Source organism: Anabrus simplex, chromosome 7 (assembly GCF_040414725.1).
Source record: "Anabrus simplex isolate iqAnaSimp1 chromosome 7, ASM4041472v1, whole genome shotgun sequence".
NCBI lineage: Eukaryota > Metazoa > Arthropoda > Insecta > Orthoptera > Tettigoniidae > Anabrus > Anabrus simplex.
Genome location: NC_090271.1, coordinates 175,992,918 through 176,009,107, shown reverse-complemented (window position 1 = coordinate 176,009,107; position 16,190 = coordinate 175,992,918). Strand labels below are relative to the sequence as shown.

The 16,190-nt window shown below is 37.4% G+C and overlaps 1 protein-coding gene across 1 annotated transcript in view; it reads left to right on the top strand.

Moving 5' to 3' along the window:
• The window catches only part of Glg1 (golgi glycoprotein 1), a 266,753-nt gene that overhangs the window by 62,655 nt on the left and 187,908 nt on the right, over positions 1 to 16,190 (top strand). Inside the window, exon 4 of the mRNA XM_067151476.2 lies at positions 6,712 to 6,892. Coding sequence (XP_067007577.1) covers positions 6,712 to 6,892 — 181 coding nt within the window. The remainder of the gene's footprint in view (positions 1 to 6,711; positions 6,893 to 16,190) is intronic.

The window sequence follows — 16,190 nt, the reverse complement described above, 5'->3', positions numbered from 1 at the left end:
ACGCCATGGTAATAAAAGTCTCCCATGCATCATAGAAAAGCATCAGTTTAAAACCATTGTTCAAGCTTTGGGAAACATAATTATTCGGTACCTTTTTGTAACAGAACATACATCTTCACAAGCGGCCAGATTGTCAATAATACATTGCCGTATTACAATCGTAATTAGCAGAAATAACATCATCTTTCATACTCAAAACACCAGGTCGATCTTTCAAACAGATCCTTTCATCTCACACAATGCAAAGAAGACGCCATGGTAATAAAAGTCTCCCATGCATCATAGAAAAGCATCAGTTTAAAACCATTGTTCAAAGACTTGTTATACAAGGAGCAGATAAACGGTACCGAAAATCCAACTACGGAGAAAATAAAGAACGTAAGGGGACAAAAGAGCCTGCACACAACGCAGAAAAGAAAAGAACGAAATTCGTACGCATGCCCGCCATAAGAAAATATCAGAACACCAATAAATGAGAGGGTAAGAAAAAGAAGGAAGAGGGCATGTCAAACAAAAGACAGGTGAACAAAACTGAAATCAGATAAAATATTACAGTCGATATAGGCACATCCCATTTAACCGTCCATTCACACCCACTCGCATTGCAGCACACATGCTCTATCAACCACGACCGTAGAAAAAGGAATGGTCACGTGCTTCCAATCCGTGTTCCAGAACAGGGCAATACTCAATACAGTGGCCAGAATGAAAGGGATTTCCAAACTTGTTTACTGGCGGTAATACATACAGTAGCATAGTTCCTCAAAACTGTTACACATTGTCTTCCCACTTTACATCTCGTGTTTCACATCGTTTTGTGGACAGTGAGCGAAAGACCTGATATGATTTATGTGGACAAAAACTCAATTGCATGGAAGTGGTTGCGTAGGAATGCAGTGAAAGAAGGTACCAAATAATAATATTTTTAAAAATTCAACTGGTTTATGTAGTTCTCACTAATGTATGTGGTAGTCAAGTATCAGGTCATATAAAAGCCACCACAAGTTCCATCACTTATATCTGTCCCTCCTCAAACTTCGTCATGGACTGCAACCTGTGAGGCTGTGCAGCAACAGCTGCTGTCATCATTTTTACCAGAACAAAGGAAAAGGAGTCATATAGAGAAAAAGACACTTGACAAGCCACTTGCACAATTGTTTACCGCATATTCCCAACTTTCTTCCTATGGCGGAAGACAAAGATTTGGGAGCCTTTTATACTGGATTTACAGAGCGAGTTGGCTACACAGTTTGGTTCACATAGCCGTTAGCTTGTATTTGGGAAGTGGTGGGCTCTATTCCCACTGTCGGCAGCCCTGAGGATGGTTTTTTGGTGGTTTCCCATGTACCCACCAATCAAATGCTGGGACTGGTCCTCAGTTGAGGCCACGGTCATTTCCGTCCCAGTCCTGGTCTATCCTATCCCATTGACACAAGATCAGAGTGGGTCGGTGCGATGTAAAAACGCCAAAATATAAAAGCACTGGATTAAACTCTACTTATGTCTTGCCTAATAGGAGGATTGTTTTCTCATCTCTCATTCCGGCAGCATCTAAAGTGTATATGACACTCGTTCATCAACATATTTTATAATCATAGGATATAAACTTCGTGGTTCTGATCCGTATTGAATTGTAATCACAATAATTATTAAATTAATTAAATTAATTATTAAATTGCATACGGCTGACACCACTCAAGTAGATTTGGTGATTGACTACAGGATCAACATTTACCAGTTCCCGGTTTACAATTGAAATTGCAATGATTAGCAGTGATGGAACTAACAGTTCTGTGAACATTAGTGCGTAAAAGAGCCTCGATGATGAGCATACTACAGATGCTAAGAATTTAGAGCCTAGTTTTTCCTCATAATTTCATCCCAGTTTTTAAAGTCAATTGTATATATTTGTTCATTTGTTTTATGTCAATTGTGTGTATGTACATTTGCTTAGTTATTAGATGTTTCATATTAAAGCTGAAGATGGCCAGCCCAGGCTGAAACTAGTCCCTAGTTAATGTAAATCAAATTATTGCATATATAGTATTGAAAGGCGGACCATTACAACATTAATTTATTAATTATTATTGTGATATTTCATAATGACGGGGCCCAGTATCTGTTTAACTACAGATCCTTGCACATCTAGGAATACACAGAGCTACCTAACAGTAATGGAAATTTTTATAAAAGAAGATTCAGAGTGGGTCACTGCAAACATTTTTTAGCCAAGAATGTGAGTGACATGCTGGCTAAAGGGAGAGTGGGAGAGAAGAAAGCGAGACGAAGATATAGTATTGGTGTTTATAAGTACTTACTACAGTGCAGTTGAGGGCTGCAAGAGGCAGGAGGTATAGTGAATGTTCCTCGCAAAAGTTGACCTGCAACTTGTATTAGGCTACTTTTATGTCCTAATACTCCAACCTAATACTACACTGTAATGGACCGGGCGAGTTGGCCGTGCGCGTTGAGGCGCGCGGCTGTGAGCTTGCATCCGGGAGATAGTAGGTTCGAATCCCACTATCGGCAGCCCTGAAAATGGTTTTCCGTGGTTTCCCATTTTCACACCAGGCAAATGCTGGGGCTGTACCTTAATTAAGGCCACGGCCGCTTCCTTCCAACTCCTAGGCATTTCCTATCCCACCGTCGCCATAAGACCTATCTGTGTCGGTGCAACGTAAAGCCTCTAGCAAAAAAAAAACAAAAAAAAAAAAAAAACACTGTAATGGATACACAGGAACATGATACTGGAAAGTAACCATTTGTCCCATCCCTAATGTGCACAGCAGAGCGACCAGCATGGAAAGCATTCCGGGATGTAATCATAAAATTTCTTGGTGACAAAAAGGATCCAGACTACTGTACAGAGGAATGGTGGAGAGAATACTTGTTACCTTCCAAGATTTATGCTGCAGTATGAACTTAAAAGTTCACATATGAGAACTTACGAATGCCAAGCGAAGAGCAAGAAGAAAGATTCCACCAGGAGTGAAATGGAACAAGAGCATGCTGGTTACTGAGTAGAGAAATAGATAGTCATTCTAGAACGTGTTACCAGTAAAACAGTGAGTGCAACGCAATTTTTACAGATGCTTTTAATTAGTGTTTTTCCTTAAACCTCCTTAGACAATACGTTAACTTTATATTATTTTGCAAATATAACCGTGTAATATAGAAGTGTTCGAATGGGTAGAAATAACAAGAAAGAATCATTCTTTACATGTGATAATGGTGTATTAATCTTGTATGTATGTGAAAGTCTTGCAAATTCATTTTGATTTTGCAAAAAAAAAAAGCTGATGTAATAAAGAAAAAAATGACTTTAGATCCAGATTCAACATGCATGAAATATAAAAAAATCATTACTTGAACACATTGTGCAATGATCAGGAAGTTTAACTTTGCAGGCCAGTGTTTGTCTCTTTTTCTGCCATTTTAGTATCTTTTTATGGTTTTCTTCGGGTGGCCCTGTTCGTATGAAAACACAATAACTTTCACTTAACTAGAAAAATCAGTAATCTTTAATCATCATTGTTCTAAATTTAAGGCTGTTGCCCTAGTAGCAGATTTCCTATTAATTGTTTTGATTAATCTTTTCTCTAATGAACTTCATAAAAGAATTTGGAAATTAATCAAACATTTCCCGTGATATATTATTCCAATCCCTAATACCTCTTCATATAAATTGATATGTGCCCCACTTTGTTCTCTTAAACTCTAACTATATCTTTGTATTATGATTTTCACAACCTTTAAAAGCACCACTTGAGCTTATTCATCTAATAATGTCATTCCACATCATTTCCACAGACATTTTATGACATCCTGCTGCTTATAATCACAGTTGTGAACTTGGATATCCCACCTAATCAGTACCTGATTTATTTCTGATGAATTTGCATTACGAATACTGTACATTTAGCAATATTGGTTTCCTTCTCTATTAGAGGCCATCTTCAGCTGCTGAAGAACCTTATTTGATAAGGTTCTCTAATAGAGACCTTCCGTTACCATCTATTTCATTTCTAGTCTTTGTTCACAGCTGTTGCTGCTACAGGCCACTAGCATTTGTAGGTATTCAAATATCTATCTGTGTAGATTATATATAACTCTGATTGGAGACCATTCCCTTACACTAAATAGTCTGCATGATTGTCCTCTGATCAGGAAATAAATATACCATATTTACGTAAATAATCCCTGCATACTTTTTAAAAAAATTTCAGGCACGAAATTGGGGTGCGGGTTTTATATGCGTCAAGATTGGCAACATGCTCCTGGTTCACATAGTTTTTGATGTTGGGTGTACAGTTATGCTTTGTGTAACTGCAGATGGAATAAAACTTGCCCCCATATGTCATATTAAAACGGAAAGCAATTCAGACTTTTAATTCAAAACTGACTATACGTTAAAACAAAATAGTTTTTACAGAGTAATTTAAATTTGAATATTCTCTGTGCCACAATAGAACGCATCCTCCGGAACGTGCAAGGGTAGCAAACTGTACTTTCGCTCGCTTCGGTGTGTCTACAGTGTGTTCCATAGTTGCTAACTTTGAGAGAAATCGTGATTCGTTAGTATGCAGCGTTTTAAAGATCACTGCAATTTCACGTAGCTGGCATTGTGCGGAGAAACAGAATCTGCAAACACTGGCGAAGCCGACAGTTGGCGAAAAAGCGTGGTTCATAATTATAATAAATTTGTACGCACAATCCCGATGAAATCGCATCTTTCTTTTTTAATGCCGAGATCAAACTGACTTACGGTTTTAAAGAAGACGGGGTCACTGTACTGTGTTGCAATGCAGACGGAAGCGAAAGACTTCCTCCTCTCTTCATGGGAAAGTTCGATGAGTCACGATGTTTCCGTGCAAGTGCAAGGCACCTAAAATTGCAAACAGTACATTAATCCAAAAAATAAGGCACTTGCGCAGGGGAGCCAGCAAAATTTATCCTCGTCTTTGAATCTTGTTGCATGAGGTTATGTTTGCCAATGATTTATCCAGGTGCTTTATTTGAATAATATAAATGCACCTTGTTGGATACATTTTCAGAATAGTTCTTTTCCATGGCATTTAAAAGATTTAAACTGTGAATCAAAGTGACTGCATGCCTCAATGGGTCTTAAAATACTTTGTGACGTGGCAAGGATTGGCATTTCGGAATTACGAGAGAAGTGCCGTGGCGGGGAATCATACAATCGTACTGTCCTGTGTTGCAATGCACGCGGAAACGAGAGATGTCCTACTCTCTCCTCTGATCATAGGAATGTTCGATAAGCCACAGTGTTTTAAGGGCATCAGCTACTTTACATGCAAGTATAAGGCATCTAAAATGCTTACAGTACAGTAATCCAATGAATAAAGCACTTGCACAGGGGAGCCAGCATAGATTTCTTCTTGTCTTCCAATTTGTCTTCTTTCGTTGGGTGAGGTTATGTTTGCCAGCGAGTTATCCAAGTCCATAATTTGAATACTGTAAATGCATCTCGTTGGATACATTTTGGAAATAGCTTTTGTTGTTGTTTTTGTGGCATTTGGAAGGATTAAACTCTGAATCAATGTTAATTGCATGCAGTGACGGGTCTTACAATATTTTGTGATGCGTCTAGGGTTGGCATTTCTGAATTATGAGTTAGCGGTTAATTCAAAATCACGTCATTCGGGGTTGCATTTCTGCGTCCCTATGACGTTGAATTAAAGAGATTTTACTGCATCGCAAAACTAACAAACGAGTTTGCAGGTGTGTCTTTTTCAAGTGTTTACATTGTACGAAAAGAATTATCCACCACTGGTTGTGTTTCTTTCCGAGTAAAAGGAGACCGCGTGTGAGAAGTGTTTTAAGCACGGAGTGTTACGAATTTGTAAGTAATTTAGGAGAGGATTCTAGTGATGCAAGAGACAAAGAATCTTCCTATCTACAGCGAATTGAGCCTATTGAAAGTTCAGATAAATGAAAAACTCATCATGTAAGAAGGCCTACTTGTTAATTTTCATAGCAAATATATTTTATAGCAGTGATAATGCATTTTTATCATCTCAAATATGTTCAGGCAAAGTAGTCAAATCCATCATGTTCATATTTGTGTAAAGACCCCATGGAACTCAAGGAGTGATCCTACGTTACTCTTTCGCTGGAAGGAATTTTAGTTCATTTCATTTATTTCAAATTTATCCCTCCTGAAATTAGGGTACAGAGATTATTCAGCTGCGGGGATTATTCGCGTAAATGTGGCCTAATTGTTTTCATGATAAAGTAAATTTTGTAGAAGAGAAGTCTGATCTTCGTGAATGGATGGTGGCCCTGATCACATGACATCTAGAATCCTCCAATTTCCTGGATTGACCCCATAAGTATGTGTTTTTGTACATCTGTTCCTGCAGCACTACTGTAAAATAATGGTCTCATATCTAAAACTCAAATTTGACGATATTAGATATCCATGAAATGGTTGCTTTTCATCAAATGCAGGCAGAGACAATATGGTGCTATCAGGTTCATGTATTATTTGTGTTTGAATATTCTTTTGTAGGTAATTGAGATTATTTGGTGAAAACTAAAACAAACCTGAAAATACTAATGTTCACTTTGGTCCCGTCTTGACTGAATGCTACTGCATTATTAGTAAGGACACGACATGCTTCAGCAATTAATCAGTTTTATGAGATCCTTTTTTGCTACTTCTATAAATTTTGCATGTAATGTTTGCAGTGCCAGGAACATTTAACGTGGCGACAAAAGTTGATAGCCCAAGATTATCGAGTCAGCAGAGGTTTGGCTAGAGCTTGTAGGGAAGACATCAGGACGTATCGTTGCCGACGATTACTCTCTGAAGATAAAGAGATCAGATTGGCCCAGATTTTACTGTGTCTAGAAGGAGTATTGAGAAATGGTAGGTAAATAATTCAAGTTTTTATCTATTTGTTTCATTGATAAGTTTTATGCACATGAATCATTTAGAGGTTTTTATGTATTAGAAGACAAATAATATTGAAAATGTATCGAACTTCTTTCTTTGGAGTGAAATGAAGACCTGTAGTCATCTGTTCCAACAGTGGCTTGCAAAAAACACTGGTCCTGATTGGTGAACAAGCGTTAAAGGTCTTGTAATCAAGTTAGTTCAGGCTGCCAGTTAAGCCTTAAGTCAGCTTGTCATCTAAATGAAACAATTTTGATTCTTTCATATTACTAAAATACAGGTTGCTAATGGAAACTGTAATTCTTACATTCTAAGAATTCACAAGTTTATGAACAATACCTCGTTGAGAAAGAAGTGATGTTATAATATCATGAATGGAGAGGGGGAGGGGGGGGTTCCAGCTTTGATAATGAGATGACCGAAGAGTAAGAAGTGAATAATGTATTAATTTGATACAGTAATAATAGCAATAATAATATTAATCATCATCATCATTCGATTATTCCACCTGTACAGGTCATTTGGATGTAAGCACTTGACCTATTTTATTTTATTTTCATTAAAAGCCTTGAAGATGATTAAACTATCTTAAATTCTGTAAGTTTTCTGCTATTTACACTTTTTTTGGCATGGAGATCAACACTTTTTTTTAACACGTGACATTTTCTGTATTTGTCATTTCTCAAGACACGACTGAAATAGACTGCATTTAGTGAGGCTTAAGACTTTGCATGAGTTTGCACCACAACAGAGGACCTCCTCCTTGGTGACTATGTGATGATCCTTTGTCTTGTCTTCACGGAGAGAGGCTGTAATTTTGTGCAAGTTGAAGATAGGTCACGTGAAGATCTAGGCACCTCCGCCCCCCCCGCCTCCTCTGATTGTGTTCTTGTGCTGCCGAATTGAATTCACTATGTCCCACATCCTCACAGAGTGCACTGATCTCTCTGACCTAAGATGGAACTTGTTATCTAGCTATCTTCCAAACTAAGTATGGAGTTTCGAGAAATTCTCTTCAGCCATGGATCCAGTGTCCTCCTGTGTTCTTTACCTTGTATAAGGTGCACAAAAGATGAAAATGGGTTCAGTTCTTGTTTTGTTTGTCTGTTATGACACCACGGAATGTGACGTACCAACATTCGAACATCTTGACAGCAAAACAAGTGACGGCACAGTACCTCAAGCACACAGTGCCAATTGCGAGCACAACCACAAGAAAGCGTAGAGACTATCCCAGCGCAAATTGACGCCAACTATTTAGGGTAGGTCTCGACATACACACAAAGACCCGGACTGGAAGCGACGGAATCTGGGTAAACCAAGGTCAAAGAACCTCACCAGAGGGTGGATCTTGGACAAACAGGAGAAAGAATACTTCAGTTAACACAATTCACCTTCATAGTTTAGGACAATATATTTAATATAAATAAAATGACTGAGCTCGATAGCTGCAGTTGCTTAAGTGCGGCCAGTATTCGGGAGATAGTGGGTTCAAACCCCACTGTCGGCAGCCCTGAAGATGGTTTTTTGTGGTTTCCCATTTTCACACCAGGTAAATGCTGGGGCTGTACCTTAATTAAGGCCACAGCCGCTTCCTTCCCAGTCCTAGCCCTTTCCTGTCCCATCGTTGCCATAAGACCTATCTATGTCGGTGCGACGTAGCAGGAAAAAATCTATATAAATAAAATTTAGAATGGCGGGTGTCGCATAATTGACACCCTTGCATAATTTACACATCCTAATATTTTTGGGTCCAAAGTTCATGTATTTGACGCACCCACTTTTTCAAGCATCCATCACGCAGCTCCGCATATGTTTCGAAATAAAGATGTTCCTATTCTGAAACCGGGCATTCCAAATACTGGGCAACGTGCTGTTGGAAGCCGGTAGGAAATACCACTAGACTAGTTCAGTGAGAGAATCAGCGTACAGCCGCAGAAGTGACTGGTGACGTTCTATAACATTGACATCAGATACTTTTTTTAAATTAAAAGGATTTATTAACCCAAAGGAATGACGATTAGATTAATCTTGGTACCGGGCAAGTTGGTTGTGCGGTTAGGGTCGCGCAGTTGTGAGCTTGCATCCAGGAGATAGTGGATTCGAATCCCACTGTCAACAGCCCTGAAGTGTTCCCATTTTCACACCAGGCAAATGCTGGGGCTTCACCTTAATTAAGGCCACGGGCGCTTCCTTCCCACTCCTTTCCTATTCCATAATAATAATCTTGGTACCATCCGAGCTCGGTTAAAAAAATATTTAAATTTATGAATACTCATTCACATGTTCCTTTTATGGGTATTGAGGATTTATACACCTTTTGGGTACAGCTGCCCCTAGGTTGTACCGAGTTAAAATTGACATAAGCCTAGTAGATAATTTAGTCAGACCAAAACTTATAACATACGGTACTTGGTTTTTAAGAAAGGAACCTGGTGTGTATATAATGAAACTCAATAAAACAAACTCACGTGAAGGAGAAAGCCTAACAAAGGAAAATTATAAGGAAAATGAATAAAATAAAGATAAACAAGTGTGGACACCATGAAAATAAATATCAACAGTAGCAAAATTTAAATTTAACATGAAACAGAGAGAGAGAGGAATAAAATCTCACAAATTAAGTGAAATGTATAACCGTGACCATATTCAAAACATTTACACACCAACACAAGCATATTACATAACAAACTATGCAGGTCACACAACATTCAGTAATCACCACCACCATTACTGATGGCAACAATGCACTATACAATAAGAAGCGGTTATCTTATAAGCAAGCATAAGCAACATCCCAAAATAATGCAGTGAACGGCGGCATGTTTCAGAAAATAAAGGCACGAAATTGGAATTATCTCAGAAAAGAAATAATAGTAATAAAATTTTTAGAAAAATCGAAACAAGGTAAATTGTGCATTGAATTTATCAAATTTAAAGCACACTTCAGTATCCACTTCGGTATAGAATTACAAATCCAGGTATTACATTTACTCCAAACTATTAGGAAGTTAAGTCACTTAAACATCATTGACACCCCTAATAGTGGCCAGCCTCACCAATAGACCACTAAAAATGTTGTGAAATCAGATACATTACATTTTTCATGTCAGGAAAATTATTAAACAATATTTGTACCTTAAATTGATTTTTAAACTGCCACAAGCAGTATCAAACCAACATGTATCGAGCACCTATAATAATTACAGCATATTGTCATCTCAACAGAAAACAAGAGTCCCAATTAAATTTTGACAATATAGAAGTTGGCAAGATCCATAATCGGCACATTAAATTTTACTTCAGTAAATGATTTCCGACACTAAACTATTTAAATCTTGAACTTTTACGAATTTTGAAGGTGAACAGCTCGTCGAAGTGAATTACAACAATAATAATTTAGCACATCAGATCTGACATTTTGTGTTGTAGATTAAGGGAAGCTTCTTCGTAGTAATGAACTTGAAGACCAACAAGATATTAAAATTGATGTAGATATTGACTTACCAAGAAGATGACGATGATGTATAAGGAGTATCCTTCATATGACTTATGGATTAATAAGTCCAGAAATACATTGACATCAGGCTGGCACAGAAGTATGGTAGCATCACATCACAATTTAAATGTAAAATTTATCACCCACCACATAGTTATTAACACATTCACGCCCGTATCCGAGTTATTGCCTATAACGCGTGACCCTGCTGTGGACCGTATCCGAGTTAGCCCGGATAATCCCAACCTTGAACTGGAGCCGTTCCCACGCAGCTCGGATCTATTTTGGTTACAAATATGTGCTTCTACTCACCAGAAACCACATGGCCGCGGCGATTTTCCCTCCCAGTGCACTTCTTTTTTTTGTTTCTGAAGGTAGCCTAGCGCTGGCCCAACTAGCTGCGTAGTTGGTTTGTGATTGCACAAGCGTGTGTATAATCGTGTTCTGAAGTGTAACCATGGCGTGTAGGGACAATATAAATGATGTAAGTAGTGCGAATTTACAAAGCACAGTTTTTCAGCTGCTTGAAAATTATCTTGGGCAGGGGTATACAGTCTATATGGACAATTATTACTATAGCGTTGAACTCGCGAAACATTACAAGAACATAACACTGCCGTATGTGGAACAGTACGGTCAAATAGGGGTGTACGAAAAGATCTAAAGGAACATCACGGAATTCTCAAACGGGGGGAAAAGTGAACCCGACATACAAGTACAGTCACCTCTCTCAGACATCTCAGCTCCATCTACTTCATCAGCTCCAAGTTAACGTCCCGCGATTTTGCCGCCAAAAAGGGCACTGGCCAAGGATCAAGGACTTCATTAAGGTATGTGGAAAATTTTGTTTCCGTATCTTGCTTAGTTTAGAACTTATTGTGAAAAGAATTCGTTGTTGTTTGCTCTGCCACTAACAGCTGGAATAGCTGGGCCAGGCCTTTAAATAGCCCGCTCAGATGATGGGCATGAATGTGTTAACTAAATAAGAAGCGCCGCATTAAGGTGGTTCAAAAATGCTGTTGGGCCTAATATAGGCCATTGTAAAAGAAGTAGTCACAGTAGACATCTTGCCACTTAGAAGCTTATGGTGCGACTCCCAGAGTTCAAAACAGTTGGCGCTACAGAGCGCCGCACTAACGGTTGAAGATCAAGCGGCAGAGTTAACCAATTGTAAGTTCGTAGACAATAATGTACAATTAAAAGTCCAATGGCGAAGCAATTGCCCACAGTTATATTAAAATTTAAACCCAATCATTAATTAGGAGTTCAGACAACAATAATCCGCCAAATTAAAGCAGGATTTGAAGCATAGCTTAACAAACCATGACCAAATGTAATAATAATAATAATAATAATAATAATAATAATAATAATAATAATAATAATAATAATCACAACAACAATGTCCCTTTTAATTATAACACCTCAGGAACACTGAACAAAATTTCTCGAAACTCTGTATTTAGTTTGAGAGATAGCGGAGTTGTGCTTTAAGCTACATATTAAGTGATTAGTCTACAGTTGTTCAGCAATGTCAAGGCAGCCAAAACAATAAACATCAAATTTCTCCATTAGAAACAACTCTGTCGAAAAACTTTGTGATAAAAGATGTGCAAAATGTAATTTCTGATCTTTTATGTACATACTTCTAAGAAGTAATAACTGTTTACATTGCATTTATCACAAGTTTCCAGATATCTCTGAATATATTAATTTATAACAACTGAGACCTCCTACACTTCTGTTAACAATTAAATTAAGAATCATGAATGAATTACATACTTTTAGGACATAGAACCAAAAAAGTTAGAAGAAAGAATGTAAAAATTTACTGGGTGAAGTCATGGGAGGTGTTTGTAGGTTTGTAGGTTAATCAGGAGAGAGAGTAATCATACTTCAATTGCAGTACATTTATTTCACTAAAGCATCATGAAGATGAAAATAATGAAACACAATGAAAAGGGGAACTTACCAAGGATTTACAGTGAGTGTTTTTGTAGGTAAATAGGTTTTGCATTCAAACCACATAATCAAAATGAAAACCAAAAGTCATGTTAGAAGTATGCACAGACATAATTAAACAAAATTAGCATGTGTACAGTACCAAATGTCCCATAAGTTACAGTTCACACTTGTTCAACATGGAGTATCCTTCCCTCCTCCAAAAATCGAGCTAGTAAGCAAGACAAAAGTCATCAGTTTTGTCTTAGGGCCAGTGGTGTGTAAGAATTTCTGATCAATAAATTCCACAGCCAGTGAGCACTTGGATGAAATATATGTTATTTCCAGTTCCAGCATCCAAATTAAAAATAACTACATTGAACCATCACCGGAAGTCTTGATGCGGAAACAAGTTTAGTGTGTGTGTGCAGTAAGAAAAAAGGTAAAAAGGGAGAGAGAACTGAAATCATGCAAGGAAGTTATTGAGAGCATTAAATCAGAGAACTGTGCATTACAGAACAAAATCAGTAACTTGCAGCAACAAATAGATGATCTAGACCAATATGAAACGCGGAATACACTTGAAATATATGGGATTCCTGAAACGTCAAACGAAGATGTGTTCTCCCTAGTGAAAAATGTAGGTCGGACATTAGATGTTACTGCGACTGAAAATATGATTGACGCATCTCATAGGTTAAAAAAGCCAGTAAGTCAACCTAACGCAGGAGTTAATGTGAAATGTGTTGGAAGATTTGACAGCGATATGTTTCTCCAGAGGCATAAGATTAAACGTATCTTGAGCTGTGCTGACATTAGACTTGCCTCTGGGAGGCCTGTCTATGTCAACCAAAATCTCACTTTAAACAGAAGGATTATTTTCAGTGAAGCCAAAAAGGTAAAAAGGGAGAGAGATTTTCCATATTTGTAGGTGGATAATGCAGGAAATATTAAATTTAGGAAGAAAGCAAGTGAAACTTGTGTATATACTCTTAGAACGATTGATGATATTAAGAATTTGGTATGATTTAGATGGCTGTTAGGGATAAATTATCATTTTACTATCAGACTAGCTGATGTACCCGTGCTTCGCTACGATATTCTCAGAAAGATGGATTTTGTAGTTTTTCTAACTGAAGTCAACATAGGTCATTTCAAAAACGTCAGTAGGAATGTAGCAATTAAAAGCAATGTCATTATATAAAATACTCGATCAAATTAAAAACTGCAGAATTTTTTACATTGTTTTCTTTACACTACAATATAAAATTTCCTTTCCACTACAATAATATATTTGTTTCAACTCACATTTTGACTAAGGCAATACTTAACATATATGCTCAATTCTACATCTCATCAATATTATAAATGATTTTAAGTGTATCTACGCTTTGCAGTGATATGAAGAATATCAAATTACTACTTCTGCTGTACTACAACAACATTATGAATATATGCCCAATTCCACATCTTATCAAAACTGTGAATTTCAGCTTGTATCTATGCTCTTGAATACTACGGAGAATATAAAAGTCTTCTTCTTCTTCTCATATATTCCTACTGCTAAGTGAACTAATTTCTTACAACAGAAGTGTTTTCATGGAACTCTAAAAGCAATTTTTCATAGTGTCAAACTTCTGTGTTTTAAGACCATCTTTAAAACCACTGTGTTTCAAATACTTTGTTCTCCACGTGATATGGCTGAAGATGACCTTTAAATAGGTTGTAACTATTCCCATTAAATGTTTGTTTAATAAACACTATTTAATTTGTATTGTAAAGGTGATATTAACTCGCTTATTATTTTTAATTTGGTTTTTAATGTTTGGAAGTATCACTGTTTTCGGGCAGGTCAGTTCTTCTTTACCGTTGTTTTCTTGTACAACGGCCTTTTCTTTGTTTTCTGATTTTCTAAAGACTCGTCGGATGTTATTGAGCGAGTAGCCATTTCTCCTGAGGGTTCTCGTGACATGTTCTTTCTCTTCTTCAAGGTGTTCTGCGTCTGATATCTCTATGGCCCTGTTAACCAGTGATGTTAGAACAGCCTGCTTTTGTGATGGGTGGTGATGAGAAGAGGTGTGCAGGTACCTGTCTGTGTGTGCGAGTTTCCTGTTTACTGCGTGAGTCCCGTTGATGTTACGTTTTACTAGGACATGTAGTAGTCCATTTACCTCCATTTCCATGGTGAACTGAATATTTACGTGAATAGAGTTGAGATGGTCGAGAAATAGCTGCAGGTTATTGCTCTTGTGAGGCCAGATCACGAACTTGTCATACACATAATGGAGAAAACATTTTGGTTTCAAGGTAGATGTGGCTAAGGCTTTCTGTTTGAAGTGTTCCATATACATGTTTGCTGTTACTGGAGAGAGCGGTGACCCCTTCCGTCTGTTTGTAGAATTCCCTGTTAAAGTAGAAATAAGTGGCGTTAAGGCATTCTTTACCAAATCTTGACAGGTCTTCTGGAGGTTTCTGGTCTCATAGCAGAAATACTTCTGTTAGCGGCACCTTGGTGAAAAGTGACGTTTTCTTTTCTCTTATTTTCTTGTAGTGACATATTGATATTAAGGTATTTTTAGAGATTAACACCAGTATGAAACTGTTCGTAAATGATATTCTTATATTCTTTTTACATGTAACATTGTTATTCTTATAATACCAATATAGTTGGTCCGTTATTGGACCAATTTTCCAGCTAAGGGCTGGTTCTACCACCTACGGGTAATGTAGCGCGTAACTTGCCCTCCACGTAAAAGGATATTTCCGTTCGACCACTCCCAGGTAGCACTATTGGCAGCATAAATCAATGTTTCCCGGCACGTAATTTATCGGCCACTTCGAGGGCCTGATAAGATTTTACCTGCCGGGCAAGTTTTGAGAGCTGAACATTACTGACTATATTTCTGGTGACATACAATTTAAATTAGCTTAGTATATTGACAAAAGCATGATACCGTAACAGTGATCAATATGATATTGCAGGATTTTGAACATTAATGCTTCCCTTGAGTTGCAACGGTCACACGAGCCTCTCGCATCGACACATTTTATACATAAAGCTTTCGCAAAGAAACGCTACCAAGTATATAAAATCGAAACCTATTTGAAAATCATCTCAAATGGGCTTTAATTTTCTAATTTTTATTTTTCAGTTTTCAGACACTAGGTATATGTATCTCTATTATCCCTTGCATTCTCGTAGCGTAATGGCTAACGTGCTCATTTCGTAATATGAGGTATGTGTGTTTGAGTCTTCATTATGCCTTTTTTCGTTACTAGTGTTGCATTCATCTGTATGCCTCTTTTCATGCGTTCTTTTGTTAATAATATATTTCAATGAATTGTTTAATCACAATATTAAGTTTACTGGGAAAATACTATATATATATATATATATATATACACACACACTATAGTATATGTGTTACTTATAGAAAGATCATCATTATAGTAGTAAAGCATATAGGACTGTTGCCCAGGTAGCAGATTCACTATCAGCTGTTTACCTAGTCTTCTCATAAATGATTTCAAAGAAATTGGAAATTGTTCCATTTCCAAATTCCTCTTCGTTTGAATGCATATTTACTCCGAATAGTTCTTTACATTTACAGTATCTTCCAACTTCATCTTCATAAAGATATATATTAGAATGAAATGCATTATGAATAAATGGAAGCATGTGGAACTAAACAAGGTCACAGAGCTAGTTGCAAATAGAGGATCTTGGAGATACTTCATCAATTCACAGAAGCCTGCAGATAGAATTCTCAAAGGCAATAAGTCAGTAAGGAAGGCGTGTGTGTGAGTGTGGGGGGGGGGGTTGCATGCGTG